At 44.4% G+C, this 14,315-nt stretch overlaps 1 protein-coding gene across 4 annotated transcripts in view; it reads right to left on the minus strand.

Moving 5' to 3' along the window:
* vti1a (vesicle transport through interaction with t-SNAREs 1A) overlaps nt 1–14,315 on the minus strand; it is a 65,905-nt gene that overhangs the window by 39,368 nt on the left and 12,222 nt on the right. For 2 of the 4 annotated variants that reach the window (XM_052070884.1, XM_052070887.1), the window contains exons 4-6: nt 12,881–12,958; nt 8,410–8,430; nt 4,224–4,308 (exon numbers count right to left, since the gene is read on the minus strand). In XM_052070884.1, coding sequence (XP_051926844.1) covers nt 4,224–4,308; nt 8,410–8,430; nt 12,881–12,958 — 184 coding nt within the window. The remainder of the gene's footprint in view (nt 1–4,223; nt 4,309–8,409; nt 8,431–12,880; nt 12,959–14,315) is intronic. The other 2 variants (XM_052070885.1, XM_052070888.1) reach the window with 1 other exon arrangement.

Genomic DNA, 14,315 nt, shown 5'->3' on the forward strand with positions numbered 1-14,315 from the left:
TCAAAAAAAGCGGTCGCAAGTCATTAAAATTGCAGCCGCGTCGTCCCTTTTTCGGTGGCGGCGGCGGGGATCAGCCGCAACGAAAATGGGATGTGGGACGAGGAGACTGGCTAAACGTGTTAATTCCGTCCTCACATGTTTACGGCTTAATTTTAATCTGTTTGAGGAGGAAGGGACGGCTGGCGAATGGAAAAGGGGCACGAGGGCCAATGAGAAAGCCGAGCGCCGCAATAAATCGCCATTATCTTTGACACCCTCGGACTGAGCTGTTTCCGCGGGGATTTAGGGGCAAAAAGGGAGAAAAAAAAATTGTTTACGCTTCAACTGCGCTCGCTGAGGTGCCGCTGGACAAAAGGCCTTCGGTACACAAAAGCCAGCTAGCATACGGAGCCCTCAATGGGACGGGAAGCGCTGAATCAACAGACTCCAGCTTGGCGAGAGAAAAAAAAAATACAGTAATTCCCCGGTGGCCAGAAGACCTTGTTATCATGTTTGGGGAGAATCTGTGCCAGGATACTTTCAGGTGGTGGCACCGGGAGTGACTACTGCTGACTTGAACTGAAAGCAATAAGGGGAAACTTAAGATGATAATATTAAATGTGATATTAGCCACCAGGGATGCTTACTGGAAAGCTCTCCACTTATTCGCCATTGCTGCCCAATCTCCCAATCAGTCTTCCATTTGAGAAAGACTGATGATAGTTAGGCTTTAAAATATTAAGTTAGGCGTTTATGACAAAAAATATATATTATATATATATATATATATATATATATATATATATATAGATGGGGTTGGTCTCGAACGCTCACACATAGCAAGGCCCACTTTCAATCTTGCGCTGTGGCCATTTTGGGAATCCCTGCACGACGGGGGACGAGCACAAATTGTGTAAATGCCATATTTATTTGTCTCTTTTTTTGTTGATGTCGTTGTTGGCTTGTTTGTTTCTGGTTTCGTTCCGGCCGCCGACTAATCTTTCGGTGTGGCGCCGACTCTTCGCAGCCCGCCCGCCTGCATCCCTCGTCTAATAGCGCCGGCGCCCCAAATCAAAGCGCTTTAACACAAGCCGGTGCGGCCTTTAATAGTGTCGTCACATCATCACAGCGCCCTTGCTTAGCTTAGCCTCCGCTACTGCTGCCGCTGCCACTTTGTTGCTCGCTTCAATGATTTATGACCAAAAAAAAAAAATCAAGAGGGAGTGAGCAGGAAAGGCGGATAGAAAGAAACAATGTGGTGCGTCCCCCGACCGCCCCCCCCCCGACTCTGATTGAGAGTCTCTGGAACCTTTGATTGACAAGCTTTAATCAGCTTATCTACCACCCCAATAAAGTTGATGGCCCGCGGTGCTGCTCTCTACCTGGCTCGCCGTAAACTTTGGGGGGGGGGGGGGGGGGATGGTAAAGGCAGCAAAGCCTAAACCACTCGGCTTATCGAAACGGGAGTGAAATCAATCCCAAATGAGCTGTGTGTGTGTGTGCACACATATTGTATATATTAATGTTCACGAAGATTTTCCTATTTGTCTCTTTAATTGAGATGAATGTCTGGAGCCCCTGTCATGTCCTACTATTGTAAACAAAACAAAAAAATACAATGAAATTATTTTTCGTTTCTTTTTTTTGTTAAAATGAATAAATCTTATATTAGATGAATAGTTAAGAGCGGTTTTATGTAGACATTTTTCTCCAAGCCAAAGCTAACTGCTATGCACGTTTGCTTGTTGCGGCCACTTGCCGGTTTGCTTTTTTTTTTTGTTCTTATTCACTAACGAACTTCTATACTTTATTTATGAGAGAAACAGAAAAGCCTACTTGTCAGTGTGTTGGGGAGGGTGTCCGTGTGTGGTAAATAAATAGCGCCGCGTGTCCAAAGAGTGTACTCGCTATCCCTTTGAGGGCTCTCACCGCTCTTGACAAGCCTTTGTTTTCTTTAAATACACGCGAGACGCTGAGAATAGTTTAAAAAGAGGGGGAAAAAAAACAAGAAAGAAAAACACAAATGCTAAAATGTGATGATGATACATGGTGAAGATTCGTCTTTTCTTAGAACAAGTGCACCTCCTCCCTTCCCTTTAAATCTGACCCAGAAGCATCCCGGCTTTTTGTTCGCGGTCATTACAAGAGATGACGCTCGAGTCGGGAGGGGGGGGGAAAAAAAAAAAGAAAAAGCGGAATTTCACCACCGTTTCTGTGTTCTCTGAAATAGATTTCAAACTTCCACTTCTCAATCGACGGTCAATTGCATTTCTCAAAGGGGCCCCCTGCCGTGAGAACGTGGGCCGCAACTTTGAATGAGCGCAAGATAATGACCACATCTGGACACAGCTGACGTCCGATTGGATGAATGACATGACCGCGCTTTGTTTTGCTCATTTGATATTTCCGCTCGGCGTTCTTTCCCTGCTTTCCTCAACTGTGGACTTGATTGCGCATTTTCCCCCGTAGGACTTCCTTCAGGCTTCTGATTGGCGCAGGTACGACTCAAAAACGACTTGTGGCGCCACCTGTGTGACAGAAACAGACGCCATACGTGTGTCGTCCGTGTCAAAGTACGGGATAAAAAGATTGGGATCCGTCGGTAAGGCTCCTTCACAAAAACGGATGTAAAGCGCAAGGAGAAAAGTACGTGCGCAAACAAATACAGTGCAGCTCAGCCTACGATTTGCGGAATCATCACGGCCAGCGCTACGCTGAAGGCTGCGCGTCTTTTCTTTCGAACGGCGTCACGTCATCGTTCAAACGTTCTGCCAAAACAAGTGGTCTATTTTAGATTTGGCCCATGAACCAAACCATAAACATCGTTACGTGGCAAACTGCGATTTTTAAGCAACCCGTTTCTATTCTTGATGCTTTATTCTTTATGCTTCGCATTTCTATCCAAGAGCGGGCGAGAAAAATTCTTGCTGCTGTGGAAAGCGGCAACGCTTTCTATTCCCAGCGTATCCTTCTTCTCTGTTGCAGATGCATCGGCTGTTTGACCCGAGCAGGCGTCGCCATTTCAGGTTGTGCAGCTGAGCACGGGGCTGCGATCGACAGGCGAGTAAAGCGAGGGGTCACAGATTAAATGCGCCGGGGCGAGGCATCAACCCCCCGCTTTCCATCCGCCCCCGCAACCAAACACTGCACCCTGCCGTCGGTGCACGCGGGACTTCGGCGGGATTTTACTTGGATGAGTCGACCGGCGGTGACAGAAAGGGTCAAAGTTCACAAGTCAAGCGACCGCTTCAAAACGCAATTTTCCTCAAAACGTTATTTTGTTGCAGTGAGTTTGTATACATTTGTTCGTGATTTGTCCAGTTGTGTCCTGCTTGTGCTTATTCCTGAACACTCGGCGCCGAGTCCCTCCACAGATAAAAGATCCAAGTCACTGCGTTTGCTCTGCGGGGCTTTCGCAGAATTTGCAGCATGGATGACGACGCCGGTTTACGCGCATTTTTAAGCATCCGGCGGCTTGTATTTATGTACCCATGAATAGTTACACGAGCAGAAAAACACAAAAGTCTGTAGTCCTCCCTCAACTTGAATTATTCAATGTGTCAATGTCGCACGCGCGCCATTTATAGTGTAAATTGACAAACTTTCTGGAAAACTACAACGGAAGCCGCGGAACGACACTTGAAGAACTCGCCTTTGATACCTCTCGGAGGAATACGGCGTGGCAAGGAAAACGAGACGGGATACAAAAAAAAAAAATTATAAAAAGTTGACGCAAACTGGTTAAATCTATTTAAGAACCAAATGAGGTGATGGAATTATAGGCTGATAAAAACAACCTTATTAATAAGTTTGGTTTGAAGATGTTTTATTTATAAAATCTTCCACCTGAATTGGAAGGTTTATTTTCGTAAGAATTAATAAAACACCCAAACACACACACGCACGCAAGACGCACCCAGTGCGGTGCGGCATATGCATGAATTTTCCTCTTTGGGATGCGTCGCTCGCTTTCTCACTCTCAGCCTGCCTCACCTTTGATGTGCACCCGAAAATGTCATCAGGCGTCAAGGAACCATTTTTTTCCTTTATATATATATATATATATATATATATATATATACTTCTCTGCCAAACACCACCCTTCCCACAATCCTCCTCCCCTTGCCCCCCACCCGCTCACACAAACACACATTTCCACCTACCTCCCATCTGAGCGAGCCAATTTGCCGTCGCTCACTCATCCCTCACAGAATCGCACCCCAATCCAAAACAAGACGACGTACCGGTTTCCACCGCAATCTGGTAGCCGGCCTCTAGTCGTCGCGATGACCTTTCCAGCCTCTCTGTGTTGTCCAACAGATGCGCTCTCTATGATGACAACAACAAAATGGAGAAAACGTTAAGGAAAAACACAAACGTTGATTGAGAGAGAGCACCGGGACGCATTTCAAAAGAAACGCGTCGCCAAGCCTAAACGCGGCATGACCGACGCGGCGGCGCCGAGGTTGCCAATAACCTTCACGGGTAACAATGTTTTTAATGTGCTCGTGGAATAGCAAGCGCATGCATGTCAACGATGACAATGACAACATTTAACCATTCGCGGACGAACGAAAGCATCGATTCCGAGGTCATTAGGAACCTTTAAGAGACTGAACAAATACAAGGAGACTTAGAAGTTAGCTCTCAACCATATCTCACCATATATCATACGGTCGTTTACTGATACTAACGTATTGATGTGTATCTTTATCGTTTGGGACCAAATGTAGATACTGCAATCTACGTTTTTACGGTATAGTATTGATCTTTTGTCGTTGCATTAGCTGTCAGGGCACCAAATACATTTGATTTCCACCGCCTTCACGAGAGCACACTGAAGATCACGATTTTATGCGAGACTTCCATGTTTACACAAACAGGGTCGGCGTTTGACGGCCTCTCTCCTATGCGACGTTTGTTGACACTCAAAAACAAACCGAAACGAGTTGATGCCCACCACATGAGCGAAGGGGACGGGGAGAGCGGGGGGGAAATAAAATCTGGTGAGTGGGTTTCGCTGTCAAAACACGTAGCAGCTAATCACTCAGAGGAAATGGGAAAACACGCGAGGAGGGTTGCAAATGAGTCGACACACTTTACAAAGTTTGACAATAAGACGAAGGGGATGGAGGGAACTTGGCTTCCATCTTCTTGACAGATGTCATTTAAAATAGCGCAGAGAGGCTTTTTAGTCGCTAAAAGCCAGTGCATGCTAAGGATGGGGGGGAAATAGCAAATGTGAATGTGATGGCAAGGGAGGCAGCGGAGGAAATGACTTGTTTTTTAAATTTTTTGCAGTGAAAAAATGTTTTGCGAGCTCTCGCCGGACAGCGTTAATACTTGGGAGAACAAAAAAAATGATAATAGATATATCGGTATCTCTTCAATACTAGGGCTAGGGAAATTTTTCAAAATTTTGCTTGGTCAGGGAAGGAACTAAATTTGTAAATGACGGTACGAATGAAAATAGAGAACTCCTTCTTTCCCTCGGCTCCTATATCAGATGTTTCAAATACAGGAGTGGGTTTTTTTTTTCGTAGCTAAAAGCAAGGGCAGGCTAAAGATATGTGGAGAGAGCAAGCGGCAGGAAGTGAGTTGTTTTTTTGTTTCTTTGGCGTGGAAATGGGAGGCGGTGGCGCAGTGGCGCGGCTTTGGCGGATGGCGACAGCCTTGTGTTTGGCTATATAATGAGCCCCCACGGAAGAGCTGAGGCGGCGGCGGCGGCGGCGGCTGCGTATTGACGCGCGATGTCGAAGCCAACACACCTCGACCGTGGCTGCAGTGCGCGCACGGGCACACTGACAGAGTGGCGCACTCCCCAGGCTTCTTCAAAGAAGCCCAAGTGATTAGTATGTTATCATTACCATCGGAAACGTGATTTTTCTATTCCCTCTTGGCAAAAGGTGACACGTCTCGGGGAGAGACGGCCGGCAGACTCGCTGCGATGGGAAGCCACTTCAAAGCCTTCTCCCCCTGAATCGCTCTCGCTTCTCTTCCTCCGTTCTGGGCCGGGGGTGGGTGGTGAGGGGTTGGGGGAAGGTAGCTCGCTGGAGGTGGCAGAGTTGGATGTGTGTGTGTGTGTGTGTGTGTGTGTGCGCGCATGTGTGATCATTAAGAATAATGCGCCCCAAGTTAGACGGCAAAAGAACCCGAGGCGAAAGGGTGAGGGTTCAGCCGCTAAGAATGCAATAATGACACGCTGTGACGCTCCTAATAGTGACACAAGCCCACCGGGATTTTATTTTATTTTTTAAATACCTCACTTAGGGCAAGACAATAAGAAGTTCCTTGCCATTCTATAATCTGGATATTCATCAGAACTGTCGGTGAAAGTACACTTCTAAAGTTGATGCAAGGCATCATTAGTGTGCAAATGATTTCTGTTTTTTATGACATATATTACTCATTTGAATTCCTGAAAGGGGATAGTCGAAATTATCGATACAAGGGAGTTGAACAAAATATGGGGAAATATACGGCATGGTTATCTCTGAGGCTGCAGTGTAGACACTACGGGGAAGGCAAATTATTGGTATCATTATATTGGATTGTTATCACCTAGAGCAGCGTATCAATGGGATTCTGACAATTATCTTAAAGCACCATAGCAAGACTAGGGGTGGGATGAAAAAACGATATCAGTATTCTATGATGGGTCGCTAACACAAGCAGTAGAGTATTGATAATCGGGCGAGACAAAATACTGATATCGAAATCAGAGTATCGATAACCGGGGTTGGGACTTCATGTCAGTATCGCAATGCAGTGTATTGTTTTGGCTTACAGCATCGATCAGAGGAAGGACAAAACCGATATTACTACGTATGGTATCAACAAATTAGATGCTGACTCCTGTGGTTGTGATCTAAAAAAATAATAATAATAATAAAGCCTTTCGATCCAAATCTACAGGACAAAGAGAAGTGACCTCAGCCCGAGCCTTTCAGTACATTACAGGCTAAATGTTGTGTAAATAGAAGCGCAAACTCCTTCCATCTGCGCATCCTTCCCCCCACACCCCATCTGACGCCTACAATTTCATCTGAGGAGGAGCGAAAATTGTGTTGTTGTTGTTTTTGGTGTGTGTGTGTGCGCGTGTGGCGAAACGCTCCTCAGTTGTAAGTTATTAACAGGAAGCCCCGGAAAAATGCAGTTGGAGCTCAAAAGAAATCTCTATCCCTCTCTCTCCCCTCTTCTTTTTCGCTCTCCTGCCTCGTTTTTTTTTTCCCTTCCTTCTTCCACTATCAAACACGGGCGGTTTCTATCACCATTTTCCAAAGTTCAGATGATTTCCTTATTATTTCAATAAGGGGCGGAGGAGGAGGGGGTGAGTCAAAGTGAATAATGATGACAGCTGTGATTCAGACTGACTGTGTGATCTTCCGCGCCGTTTGTTTGGGACTTGTAAGACGAGGAATTACAAGTGTCAAACAGCTGTGAATATGGCTGCTAAATATTTAAACATGTTTTGCAGCTGAAGAGAGATGGGTGAAGGAAAAAAAAAAAGTATAGTTTTTTTTTTTTTTTGCTCTTTCTTTAAAGCCAAGCTTAAGTGCATATAAGCTGTGCAGTCTTTGAAGACTGGCGGCAAAAAGGGGGCACCCGATCGAGGCCGATTACACCGAAGCCGCTTAAAAAGGGGAGTCGACAGGTGAGGTAAACGCGAGGTGTCTCCTGACCCTGAGGCGAGGAGGAAATTAACAAAAGTGTAGGAGGAAGAGAGGCAAAATCGAGGACAACAACAAAACCAAAAAAAAAAAAACACAGCATCTGGGCCTGTTGGGTTGGCACTCTTAAATTATGAATCACCATGAAAAGGAGTGCAACTCCGCAGATTGGCGAGAGAGAGAGTGAGAAAAAGCAGCTGGAACGTTTAAAGGTGGTACGTTGCAACACCTGCGAATAAAAGCAAACCGTCTCGTAGGGCCTGAACGGGGTTTCGGCAAAAATAAGCAAATGCTAAATATTGATATTAACAATGTAACACCCAGCTTGGCATGTCTGACTTAAAGTTCTCAAGATTCGAGTGAATATTGCGTGTGTCGTTTTCATCATGACAAAACTAACAATGTTGACGAAACGCGATGGATCGTGTTCGCTCACACGCACCGCAGCATGGGTCCCAAGGATGATAATATTGCAAACGATTGTTGACCGATGACGTTATGGATTCGTTGCTTGGAAAAAAAAAAGGGGCAAAACTCTTCACCGTCTTAAGTTTGAGAGAAAGAAAAACTCGAGAATCTGGCATTTTTGTGAACTCATTATCTTTGACTTGGCCTTTAAGCGCTTCAGACCAAAGTCGGTCCAAATGAGCCCGATTTAATTTTCTGCGCAACAGACGAGGAGGGCAAATGGAAATTGCAGTGGAGGGACAGTGGGGGTGGGGGAAAAAAAAGCAATTTAAACAGTCAGAGAAGCACTTACCTCTTCGCGTAACTTTATCAACTGCATCACGAGAGCAAGGCAAAAGGGGGGAGAGAGAGAGAAAAAGAGAGAGGAGAAGGAAATGAGAGAGGAAATATTTCCAGGATGAGTGATCCGTCACGCGGCGGCGCGTGCAAATTAACCTTGACGATTTTTCTGTTTGCACGCCGCGCGCCCGGAAATCAGCAGACAAACGCGCTAAACGCAGCCGAGCGCTGACTTTTTGGTGCACAAACAAAGATCAAGTCGTCGCACTGTCACATTAAACGACGGCAAGGACGTGGAGAGCGCCGCCTGGCACCATCAGCTAGCATTAGCCGCAAAATCACGGGGAAGGAGGTTGCCGCAGAAAAGGGAGCACACTTTCATACGGGCTTACGCTCTGTTCGAAATATGTCAAAACACGGACTTTAGCGTTGCTCAGTTGTCAGTCGGGTAAATTCTCTGGAATGGGATTTCACGTAGCCGAGTACCACGGCGTTGGCGCGACGGGAATTAGTCAGACACGTTTCTGATAAAACAGGCTCCGAAACTGAAGTCGATCAAAAATGAATTTCACGGGGAAGAAAAGTGAGGCTCTGTATTCACGAGCAAACCATTTTCGCCGCATTGGGGCGAACTTCCGTAGAAATGGCCGGCTAACGTTGTTTACCGCGACGACAATTCCGGAAAAATTGTGGTCCGTTATCACGTGTTGTTACAAATTCCAACTCAATTCTTGCAGATTTGGGAGTTTTTGAGCATTCCAGGAAGAGCACCAAACCCCCCCCCCCCCCACAAACAGGTGTGTACATCAGCAAAAAGAAAAAGAAAAATACGGTGCGTTTTTGAATGACACCACAGTGTGTGGGTTGCCATTAACTCATCGTCGCAGTTCACTCATCTAGTTTTCTTTTCCACGAATAAAAACAGAAGCTCACTTGCAAGGTAAACATGACAAAATGTGCGTCGTCTGAAAGAGCCGGCCGGTCGCAGCTAACAAGATGCACACAGCATGATTGGCTTATTTAAAAGGGCAAAGTTTAAAACGACGCTAAGGCCGGGGAGTAGGGGCGGGGGGGGTGATGATGTGGGGGCTCATTGGAGAGTGTAGCAGATTTGACGATCGCTCAATGGGCCGCCAAACAAAACTTTTTCTAGGCTGGTTTGTGCCGCCTGACCGATTGCAAATCCTCACGGGAGGACTTTGCACAAAAGCCTGCCCAAGCTTGAGAAGTGTGTGGTTTTTTTTGTTTTTTTTTAGCTTGATTTTCCTTCGCCCGACAGCGTCTTTAGCGCGGCCAACGACGCCGCTCGCATTGTGGAACGCCGTGAATGTCGTAATTATGCCGTGTTCGCCTTGTGTTTTTGTGGTGCCAGCCAGCCAGCATTCAAAATTGCACTGCTGCAATTTTTCCATTATGATAATCAGCATTTTTTCCCCCCAACAAAAGATTTTTTTTCCCTTTCTTTTTTTTTTCCCTGCCGCCCCCTACCCCAATACGGAATTCGACACAAGTGGTAATGTGCTTCCTTTGTAGCTCGGGAAAATCTGGTCGGTGCCGGCTGAAACCGGCGCAATCTCTCGTGGCCAAGCCTTCTGCTGCCACTGAAATCGAAACTATTCGGCGTTCCGTTTATGTGTGCGTGTGGGAGAAGAAAAAAAAACAAAAAAAATGTGCCTAGCACGTGATAGCGCCAATTCCGCCTCTGCTGGCGTACAGATAACGAATAAATGTGCGACTCTATTAAATGGTCCTTTAGCCATTATCGCAACTTGGGACGCTGGCCTATTTCCTTAAGCTGGAAATCCTTTGGCCTTGTAACCGGCACATTTGGGAGCCGTAATGATCGGTGGCGGCGGCAAGGGCCTACGCCGCAACTTCCGGGGCCCCCGTTTTACAAACGGCCGACGATTTCGTTGACCCCTCCTTGCCCCTTCTGGTCCCTTCTCTCTCCGATCGCCGCCATCTTTTTAGAAAAATTTTTTTGGTTTGTTTTTTATATTTATTTATACGTACTCTCATTATGACAACACAAAAATTATTGACACAGGTTGTTAAATGCAACACCAGGACGAGTCATAAAGTCCCCAAAATATTGGTTTACTACTTCTGTAATACTCGACTTTCATTCTTGACTGAGTAAATAATAATTTTTTTAAAAAACTAAAAATATCTTTAAATTTTTTTTTTTTTAAATAAACTAAAATTGTTTAGTTTATTTTTAGGGTAGACTGTATTGAATTATATTCCGAATAAAAACAAAAAATAATTTGAGAGGCATCTCAATGTTTTTTTTAGATACAAATTTTTGGCAAATTATTATGGTAGTTATTGTTGTTTGTTTCTCTTTTCTTTTTTCAGAAACAAATGGAACTAGAAATGAAAGAACAACATTAAATGCAAAACTAGGCCAAACTGGTTTATTTTAACTATTTTTTTCCCGGGTTTTCAGTCACACTGATTTTTATCATCACACTGTACCAGTTTAGTTTTCTTTTTGTGAAGAATTTGGGGGATTTTTTTTTATTGAGATCCACATAAGATCTGAAGATACATAATTTTTGCATTATCACAGCTTATTTTGAAAAAAAATTGTGCATCTTATGTAGCACATATTTTATTTCTCATTCAAATGTTTTGTCGTCGTCTCAGAATTTTTTCCCAAGCTGTCTGCAAAAAGCCATTTAAGAAAAAAATAGATGAATGGTATGCCAAACGAGACGGCACAATCTTTTTCTTTTCCGTTTCTTCTTTTCTCCTTGATCGGCGGCCGTCAGCGTCTCAAATGTGACATTGGTGACAGCGGATCTCCTTTCCCACTTACGCGCATCACTTTTGTGTCTTGCTAATTTGCCGGCAAATATGCATATCAATTACGCAGCCTGTATCAACACACACACATGCACACACACACAGGCATATGTTGGAAGATGGTGAATGATCATTGAAATGGTAATAAGGAGATGATGAGAAAGAAAATGTGCCTTATTTTACTTCTAAATATAATCTCATTTATTTTAGGCTAATACGATTTTGCATTTTGAATTGTTGCAATCTATAAATGAGTCGAAAGAGGTTTGGGCCGAGTTGTGTGTGCGTGTGTGTGTGTGTGTGTGGCGTAGGTTTCTATATCTTTAAGAATGCATACAAAACACAAGACATATTTTGCACTTTAAAGGCTGCAACAAAAAAGAAAAAGGTTGTGAATGAATATTCTACTTTGGTATGTTTGTTTTTTTTTAATGAAATGAAATGATTGAATGAATGAAGCAGATGCTACCATTTTTTTGTGTACAAGGGTTTTGTTGTGCGTGTGTCGCGATCTTAAATAATTCCACACAGCTCTTGTCTTATTCTGAGTGTAAAAATTATGATTTTCGACATTAAATACTCTTGGAACAAAATGTGAAGCACAAATAGGAACCCAAAAAAAAAAGCTGATCATATAAAATTGACTGAATGATCTTTTTCATTACATTCAGCTTTGCTCATTTTCATAGCTGCTATGCAATAAACAATTTTTTTTGTCCTGATAACAAGTAATTTTGAACACGCTTGCAAATTAGAACCAGGCTGAGGAAGAAAGCAGGAGTTGATTGCTACTGTACTTTTCTAGACTCTCAGAAACACAAGATTTGATTGGGGCTTTCTAATTGTGAAAAAAAATAAGTTGGATTTTGCGATCAGAACATTCGTGACCTATTTTGCAAAACCGCTGTGAATGAATATTTTAGTTTTGTTAATGCGTGAAAAAAAATTGCATGAAAGGAAACACTGGTTGTTGATCTCATAGCATTGCAATGTGATGAGTAATCCTTGAATTGTTTTTGCACTTTGAGCAGAGTTTATAGTGATTGTTTTTGACAGCTTGTGGAATGGAAACAATCAGATCTTCAGCGTTTTGTGCGTGTTTTTTGCGCAATTGTTTTGCACTTAAAAGTCGGGGTGGGATGCAAGTGGAGGGAACTGATAATTCAAAATCATGACATGTCAAACTGAGATTTAAGGAAAGTACAAAAAATGTTTTTAGGAATAATCTGAATGCCCCTAAGAGTAAACTTGAACACACTAGTGGGTGATTTATTTATTTTTTCATTGATTGACAGATGTGCAAAGAAGCAGATTTGACCGTTTTGTGTTTGAGGGCCTATTACGGAGCGACACCCAGCTGCGGCATGACTGCGGTTTGCTATTGAACTGCTGCTTTGCATTGTGTGTGCATACGCGCGTGCGTGCGTTCGGGTGGGTGCTAACAATCTGGCCAGTCCCATGCCCCGCGTCGGCCCAGCTTTGCATTAAACAGTGTTGCTTCCGCATGACTTGGTGACAATACGCCGGCGTCGTCCTCAGATCTGGCGAGGATGAGGGGAGCCCGCTACCGCCCCCCCACCCTCCAGCACCACCACACCAAACCAACCCCCAGGCCCCGACGTCGGCCTCCCACACCAGTCGGTGTCCAGTCAGGCCGAGACTGATTAGCGGCTCACCTGGCTCTCCGAGGAGCTGGCGTCGTCCCCCAGGAGCTCATTGCGCACCTCGTCACTGTAGGCGATACGTGACCTTTTCTGCCAGGAGGAAGGAAAAAAGAAAACGGGGGGTGGTGGGTGGGGGTGGCAAAAAAGAGAAAGACGGTTGAGAAATATTGCTTAGTACCGTTGTTTTTTTTGTATTGAGAAGAACAAGAAAACGACATTCCTGAAGCACGAGGGCCCCCTAATGGAAGTGGGTGACAAACGAGAAGCACCCCCCAAAAAAAAAAAAAAGTGGACTGACAAAAAACAAAAATCACCTAAAGGGCAGCCAAGACGCTTTGAAGCTGAAAGACGAGATTTAGCTAAGCCAAACAGCAGCGGCCCTAAACATGAGGAAAAACATAACATGAATGTCTTGTTGTACTGGAGAGGTCCTTGCTCGGCTGGGGAGTCGAAGGGGGAAAGCTCTTCTCGCGTACGAGGTCAACTCGTGCCACGGGGTGGTGCCCGCACGAGTAAAATCAAATCCTGGAATCATGAAAAGTCTGTGGGACGTTTGTGGTGATATTAGGAGGAAGTAGCACTTGTCAGCACTAAATCTTTTCTTCCAAGAGGAGCACTAGAGGCAGATGGGGCCGGGGAAGAGGGGGGGGGTGACTGTCAACGCTGTCTTCCCAGTAGAGCGGCAGCCTCTGTGATAACGCCAATGCTGGGACTCAGACAGGGAATAATTCATCAGCCACTGGTCCGTACACACACACACACACACATGTGACAAAAATAAGACACCTGCAGGAGTGGGTGGCAATGTAGAGTGTGTTTACAGACGGGTGCCCCGTGGAAAAACAACTTGTCGGCGTGCCCTCCTAAACTGAGCGTGTGGCGACAGACAGCACGGGCGCTAAAGTGTTTACTCAGCCGCATTCGCTCGCACCACCAACAACCAACCCCCCTGCCCCAACAAAGCCCACCCTGCTCTGCTTCACCGCTGTTTTTGGAGGATGGGCCCCACCAAAAAAAAATATCAAAAGATAAACAGGCTGACAGGACGATTTCTTTCGTAGGGGGGCATTTTGCAGCATTTACTTTTCATTTGAAATGAGCTGAAAATTGAGCAGAAAGAGACACCAATGACTTGTTCATGAAGGTTTTCAAATAGAGGTCAGGTATTAATTTGGATTAGAAATCTGAAATTTTTGTCATTAAAAAAAATTATTAGTCATAGATTATCAAAATAAATCACAACATTTTGAGGGTAATATCATTTTTACTTTTGATTTTATTGATTATAAATCTAAAATTAAATGGGGTCACGTTTTTAAAGTTACAAAAAATTGCTTATCTCATCGAAACAAAACAAAATATATTTTTTGAGATTAAGTCCTTTTTTAAATTTCATAAATGTTGAATATTTTGGTGAATTTGGGTCATGTTTTCAAGACAAAAGGGA

Source organism: Hippocampus zosterae, chromosome 7 (assembly GCF_025434085.1).
Source record: "Hippocampus zosterae strain Florida chromosome 7, ASM2543408v3, whole genome shotgun sequence".
NCBI classification, from domain to species: domain Eukaryota; kingdom Metazoa; phylum Chordata; class Actinopteri; order Syngnathiformes; family Syngnathidae; genus Hippocampus; species Hippocampus zosterae.